The 7,500-nt window shown below is 38.1% G+C and overlaps 1 protein-coding gene across 7 annotated transcripts in view; it reads right to left on the bottom strand.

Annotated features, from left to right (window-relative positions):
* Positions 1 to 2,212: 2,212 nt before the first annotated feature.
* The window catches only part of LOC125027193 (irregular chiasm C-roughest protein-like), a 36,162-nt gene continuing 30,874 nt past the window's right edge, over positions 2,213 to 7,500 (bottom strand). For 5 of the 7 annotated variants that reach the window (XM_047616110.1, XM_047616113.1, XM_047616112.1 and 2 more), the window contains 3 exons: positions 6,956 to 6,989; positions 6,603 to 6,813; positions 2,213 to 4,786 (listed from right to left, as the gene is read on the bottom strand). In XM_047616110.1, the coding sequence (XP_047472066.1) occupies positions 4,256 to 4,786; positions 6,603 to 6,813; positions 6,956 to 6,989 (776 nt within the window). In that variant the 3' untranslated portion in view covers positions 2,213 to 4,255. The remainder of the gene's footprint in view (positions 4,787 to 6,602; positions 6,814 to 6,955; positions 6,990 to 7,500) is intronic. The other 2 variants (XM_047616115.1, XM_047616116.1) reach the window with 1 other exon arrangement.

The following is a 7,500-nucleotide window of genomic DNA, read 5'->3' as shown; positions in this document are numbered from 1 at the left end:
TGAGGACGGTCGGCACCTTGCAAGTGTTTTGGCGAGTGGCGTTCCTCCCTTGATTTTCTTCATTGTTTTCTAGAGTTGACTTAAACGAAACCTTCCTCATCTTGGTGGGGCTGCGGCTGCTCGTTTGTTTGTTTGTGCTTTTCCGCTCGTTCCACGTAGTTGTTGATGATGAGCTGTGGTGTTTGTTCAGCAGGAGGGGTAGTAGGGGGGGGGGGCAGGTACACCAGGCACGTGGTGGTGTGTCGTATCTTCCCACTGGCGATTTGGTGGAAGATGTTTTTGCTTGTTTTCCCTTTTACTGTTTCGAACGTAGCTTCTCCTAGGTGTGACTTTTATAGAGGCTTCGTTCCTCATACCGATTGGGGACGTATCAGCGTTGCTTTTGGGCAAACGCTTGCGTGGCTCCGGACGAGAGGTGGCTGGCGCGTCAGCAAGATCGTGAATCTGCTGGGTCGGAGTGGGTAGGGAGGGAGTGGGTAGTGGGGACAGAGTGTCGGGGGAGGGTGGTGGTGGTGGTGGGGGGGGGGGGGAGCTAGGAGAGGCGTTGGTCGTTGGTGCTGCCGTGGAGGGAGTAGGAGTGTGTTTAATTTGTGGTGTAGAGTGGTGTCGTTCTTCCAGGGGGAGCGGATGCGAAGGGGAAGGATTGGTAGGCAGATTGATCGTGGGCAGGGGTTGGGAGATCAGATATTGCGTGATGGGATGGGGTCGAGGATGTTGTGACGAAAGCTTCCCTTCCGCATTCCTGCGGCTGAGAAGGCATCGCACCTTGGCGAATTAGGCAGATTGTTGTTCGGAGAACATTCCCATCAGCAAATCAATTTTATTTTCAATAAGATCTTGATTGACAAAGGAGGGTTCGTGTTGTGTTTGTGTATTTTGGTGTTTTGGTTTTTGAAAGATTTTTACAAATAGTGTAGAGATACCTGTTTTCTTTGGTGGTGGAGACCAGTCAGTGGCGGGAGTGTCTGTCGTTGCTGTAACAAACACTATATTGTCCTTTTTTATTGTTGTACTCTTCAGAAATAAAAGAGTCAAGCCATCATACGACTGTAACTACTCCTACAAACCAATGTATAAAGGTCCTCATATATAGCCTTTTACAGTATATATATATGTGTGTGTGTGTGTGTGTGTGTGTGTGTGTGTGTGTGTGTGTGTACATCTATCTGTCTCTGTCTCTGTCTCTGTCTCTGTCTCTCTCTCTCTCTCTCTCTCTCTCTCTCTCTCTCTCTCTCTCTCTCTCTCTCTCTCTCTCTCTCTCTATATATATATATATATATATATATATATATATATACACATACATACACGCACTTCCAAACTCCCTTGCCTATTGATGTCTTGGAGGGCTTAGGAGACGAGACTGAGGCCCAGTTTAGGGTCTCACCCCTGCCTTGGACCTCAGCCTTCGTCTCAACAAATTTTGCATAGTCTTTTCTTCTCCTCCTTGCCTTTTCCTTCTCTTCTTTATCCCCTTCTTATGTTCTCTTATCCTAGTCGTAAACTCATTTTTACCTTTTCAGCACAATACTTCATTATAAGCCCTACCATATCGCTGTATTTTGACGCAGAAGAAAAAAAAATAATAATAACAAAAAATATGAGAGTGCTGTAATGAACATATAGGTGTTTTATTAGTGCTTATCTCATCTATTGAGAGTATACAATTCTCAATGATCAATAGGCGTCTGTGGTTTTGGTAAATACCTCCACAAGTCTTTGGTACTGTGTATAAATATAGGATGCACGTATGCACTTTATTTGGTAGTCTTTTAATGTACTGATATTTAAATGTTATTCTGAGTGCTGTAGTCGATTTTGCATGGTAAGTTTTTTTTATTCCACATAATACTGGAGTTAAGTCGAATAACATACTGGTGCCAAGCAAAGCTTAATTTATATATATGTGGCACTCAAAGGGTTCATTTATGAATACCCCAATAAGTCAGAGTTACATTGGACATTAAGGACTGTTTGGTGTAATTGCTCTGTTGTTGGCTTAATAATCTACAGAAGTTAGTGTTCAGGTGTGAGAATATGGTAAATCAAGGATATTACAAACTGTATTGACTAGAGGGTTGCTGTGTGCTTGTAGAATAAGTCTGAAGTATATCTGGTAATTATCTCGCAGCTTCTATTTCTATATTCACTTCAAGAAAATTTTAAATCAGGATAAAGTTTCATAAAATTGATCTGTAAATAAAACAAGTAATAAATTGTTGCACCCATTTACTTCAGCATATACAAATATATATACAAAGTTATATAAAAGATACCCTCTTGGTTTACAAATCAAAATTTGACCAAATTAAGCTTAATTGTAATTCACAGGACACTGTTAAGATAAATGAGGCATATGACTTAGCTAATTATAAAATGACTAACATAACCAAAGACAACCTCAGCAACAATAGGCACTTGGGTTCAATGTACATAACTTGTCTTTTGAAAAGTATTTCTCCTTCATTAAGGTGAGCCTATCCGACAGGACAACTGGAGTCTGACATAATGTTGGTAACAAGTGTGTGAAGTGCTAGCTAGATGACCAGAAGGCACTTTTGCTTTCTTGTGGAACCCAAGTAACTATCATGAAAGGAAGCCAAGTTCTAGACATAATTTTGTAGATTTCCTCACCCTAGGCACAATGCAAAGTGAATTTAATTTGAACATGCCCTGTCAATAAATATTATTTATTTTTAATATTATCAGCAATACCTATATTATATATGTAAATGCTTATATTGTGGAACACTTGGATTGAGATGGGTATGGGAATGTCAAGTAAATTCAGTTGAGCATCATTTATGTTGCTAATACTTCCAGCTTTTAACAAATTTCGTTATTGCATCATTTCATACATTAAGTAATCAAATCACTATGAACTAAAAAGTAATCGGAATGCGGTCATACTTGTTACGCTAGTGTACTAAAATTGAGGATATGGATAAACCCTGAACCAAGGACAAATGAACCTTCTGCATGCACATAAATCTGAAGCCAGAGCATTAATACCATCACCATGGTGTGAATGTTGTGATTATAGAGAATGTTACATGCATATTTCTCTTTTACTTATTTACCATAGTGAATTTTTTGAAGCCACTGTACCTTGATAAATGGTATTAACACATTCTTATGCCTGTTTATTGTAAATAAAAAAGTGAAGTTCCACATATCACGTACCATGCAGGAAGCCTGCAAAGGAACATCATGAAGCATTGGTTGAATAAGTGATCTGTATACGTTATATGTACATTCACCCTAACATTAAATGAAGATCTTTGGAAAGGAGAAATTAGTCTGGACAAAAAGGACAAAAGCAGCAGCATTCATCTGGAAAGTAAGAACAGCCCAAAGACAAGCAAACTGTAGCTAGTCTACAATATTGCAGTGGTTTATACCTTGGATGAAATGCATTGCTTGTCACATACAAAGACTGCACTTTTCACATACGCAAAAAATGGACCATCTCATTGCATAGGACACAGTGATGGAGTAAATCAATAAAATGAAACCAAAGGAAATGTGTGCAGACTTGGAAAAAGCTTCAGAACTTTGGCTGAAATACATAAAAAGCAACACACACTTACACATTTTTGCAGGTTATTCTGGATGCAGTTCAAAACTAGACAGTTATCACTTACTCCTTACGAAATAGTTTTACATACAGCATACTATAATTATGAAGTCAGAAATCTAGATCTAAAATTGCCCCTAAAAAATGCTGTCATATTCAAATTATCTATATAAACAATTCATACAAATAGCTCTTACACCACCATTTCTTAATTCTAAGTGAAGCCCTTCTCCATTGGAATAGATCATTTATAGATTTTAAAAGTTTGGCTTCATGTTTAAACTATCATATCATTTATATTCGTTCTACACAGATTGCAATTTAAATTGGAATACAAGAGTAATCTTTGTTAATCTATGAACTCTATAAGAATTTCTAATGCGTCAAAATTTTTCATCAAAATTGTTGTAATAACCTTGTTTTCCTTTAACTGGCTTCCATTCAACTGGCCGGAATTTAAAATCAAAGTGCAGTAAAATAGGTGCTTCATGGAATTTCAAGGCTTCAATATTTTTTTTCCGTAGCCAAAAATACGTAAACTGCATTCACAAAACACCTTTACAAAGATCATTACTTGACCAAAATACAAAAAAAGAAAGAAAAAAAAAAGCACAGCTAGGAAGGAAACAACCCACGACACCCTGCCCAAACTATTAATAAAATCCTCATGGGGTATTATCATATCTCAGCGGTCTGAAGCGGTCGGCCTTGAAACGTAATCTCTGCATATTGTGTCTTCTGGAGCGGAGTTCTCTGGTCTCCACGTCTCATGGAACCGTTGTTTGATGCTCGTGGAAGCTGAAGTTCTGCATACACAACGCCCGTGCTTGGTCTCCGTACACTGGCCGTTGCTGTCGATTTCATTCTATCGGCATAAGGTGAACTGATTCGGTCGGGATTAGGCTTATATACTGGCACGTATGGAGAGCTCTTGAAATTTCTAGGTAAGTCTTTAGCATCACTCTGCTGGTCGTTATGCCTCTTGAATGTGTGCAATTCGCCCTTTTTTAGATTGCTGTTGCTGCTCTCCCCTTGCTCACTGGCCGACTCTTGCTCCTCCTCCTCCTCCTCCTCCCTGCTCTCTCCGGGCTCTCCGAGGGCTGTGTTAAGCTCATCTCTTCTCTCCGGATTGCTGCTGCGGCTGCTGCAACTGCTGCTGCTTCTCGTTTCCTGGCACAAGTTTTGTGTTCCCATTGGTGTTGGCATTATCTGCAATACAGGCCAGATGTTAATAAGTTTACGATACCATATATCGATGAATAAAGGAAAGGAAAAGCAAAAAATGTGATTGTTCTAGTGATAATTATACGATAAAGTTGCGGTATAACAATGCCATGCATAAAATCGATATAAGGTAAACGATAAGAACAATCATCTATAATACTGATAAACATCATGGTGCTGATAATGAGAACAATGTTAATAATGGGAGTAATAATCATAATAACAACAGTGATAATGATAATAATAATGATAATGATATGGTAATAACAATAACAATAATACCCATAATGTGGGGTGGTGATTGTGAAAATGATGATGATGATAATAAGATTGATCACTTTTATTAAAATCATAAATACCATGACTGATATATGTGACAATAAAAATATATATACAGTACACATACATACACACACACACACACACACACACACACACACACACACACACACACACACACACACACACACACACAAATATAACAACAAATGTACAATAATAAACATTATCATTATTATTATTATTATTATTATTATCATAATCATCATTATCATCATCATTATCATCATCATTATCAACATCACCATCATCATCACCACCGTCATCATCATCCTTGTTATTATCAATATTATCATTATTTTCACTGTCATAGCTATGGATATAATTATCTTCGTAATACTTTAACAAAGGCGTAAATAAAATCATAATTCTCTCTTCTGAAATAAGAATTAGTGCATCAAATAAAAACTAACATGAAAAAGTTCTGCTTCGACAGTGATTCTAATAAACTAAACTCAATCATGTCCACACACCCTGCCACTACCTGCCACCTTTTCAAACTTTTGAGAACTTTTCACACTTTACGTGATTCAAATCAACAAATCAGAAAACTATGAGCCAAATTAATTAAAGTTAGCTTTGTTAAGTTATCATATCCAACTTTCATGAGAACAAAAGTTTCAAATGCTATATAAACAGTGCATATCATGAGCTTACCACTCTTATGCAAATGAGTTGTTGAGTGCAAGTAACTAATATAAACATGATTTTCTAGTACTAATGTGCTTAAGCTTTTAAACGTGTGTTGTTAATTTTGCTACTGGAAACTGTTACTGAAAAGATTCTAAAAATAAAAAAATGAGGTAGTGCTTCTGATGCATTTCATAACATATATCAACAAAGGGCTTCCAGAGTGCTAAAATTAACATCTTTATGGCATGTAATTACTCTGAATTATCAATGAAACTTATGACTTTACTTTTTTGACCATGAGAACAAAAAGGATGGGATTTCGCAACTGTACAGGTAGCTGATTATATGAAAAATAATCTTTAGTTTTTTGACACTGGTCTTTCAATTAAATCAAAATTGTATCTGACTGCACCAACTGCACAAGAAGGAAAAAGAAAATTTCTCTACATTACTGTGCTCGTGCCTTCCCACACTATTGTATTTACAGTTGGTCATGTTGGCATTGACCTTGAGGTGCGAGCTGCTGACCGTGCGGCCCGGGCCAGGAGAAGACGTCGCCGCGGGATCGTAAGCCACTGATAGAGACAGCTGCGGAGCGTGGACGGGGTCGGGCTCGTCGGTGATGGCACACGGGGGAAGAGAAGGTACGCACTTTGTCCGTATTCATGTATCCGCTTAAATTACAAGTAATAAATAGCTTAACTTTCATTAATAAGCCGCCAAGTTCACAATGGATTTGCGTATCTTGTCTTCCCCACGTGAGACACTCACCGCGATGCCACCGATTCCCCATGTGTCCCATTCAGCTCATGGCATCCTCTAATCTCACCTTCAAGTTCTCATACTCATGGTCAGGTTTAGAGGACAGAGTGGACACACTGGTATGCTTGGACGTGGTTGTGTAAAGGGCGTCGGGAGGGATGGAGGCAAGGGATCCTGCAACCATGGTCTTGCCTCCACTCCTACCAGCACCTGATCCCGTTGCACTATACTGATGCCTACCATTATTTCCCTTCTGGCTCTCAATGTCGCTCTTATCACTGTAAGAGGAAATTTGCATTACACAGAAGTCACATAATAAAAAATAATCTGAAAGGAACATATCTGTATAGCTGACATATAAATATATACACACATATAATACAATGTACCACATTCTCTGTGGTCAGAAAAAATACATACCTTTCCAGGTCTGTGGGCTTGAAATCTCCTCGCTCTGTAGATTAAAAACATAACATATTAGCGTTTGCATTTGTTTATGGTATTTGTGCAGTGACACTATTTCATATATCTACACATATTATACGCACATATAACTACTATCAACACTTACGTTTCATAAAGAAAAGTGATGGCAACAGTGTTATCATTCACAGTACAACAGAAACTTTACAGTTTATACACACATTATGCAGACTGTCCTTGTCAACATTGCCAGCTTATTACGATATAATATATAGCATTGCGATGCAACTGAGCACAATCTACTGTAGATTCTTTCATATCACTACAGTTTTCCCCCGTGTGTGAACAAATGACAGTGCGACATTTTCAGTGTGTGCCGAATATTACAAAAATAATACAATATGAAATTCCTTATATCAAAACCGCCAATTTACATCCTACTGCGTAAGTTAAGTTCACTTCTGTATATAATTCATCAAGAATATCAATGGATGAAAGGTGCTTACACACAAGAATAAAGCATATGTTACTTATATTCCGGT

The sequence above is a fragment of the Penaeus chinensis genome, chromosome 7, assembly GCF_019202785.1.
Source record: "Penaeus chinensis breed Huanghai No. 1 chromosome 7, ASM1920278v2, whole genome shotgun sequence".
Lineage (NCBI taxonomy): Eukaryota > Metazoa > Arthropoda > Malacostraca > Decapoda > Penaeidae > Penaeus > Penaeus chinensis.
Note: the sequence above shows the minus strand (reverse complement) of the source record. Positions and strands in the feature narration are given on the sequence as shown.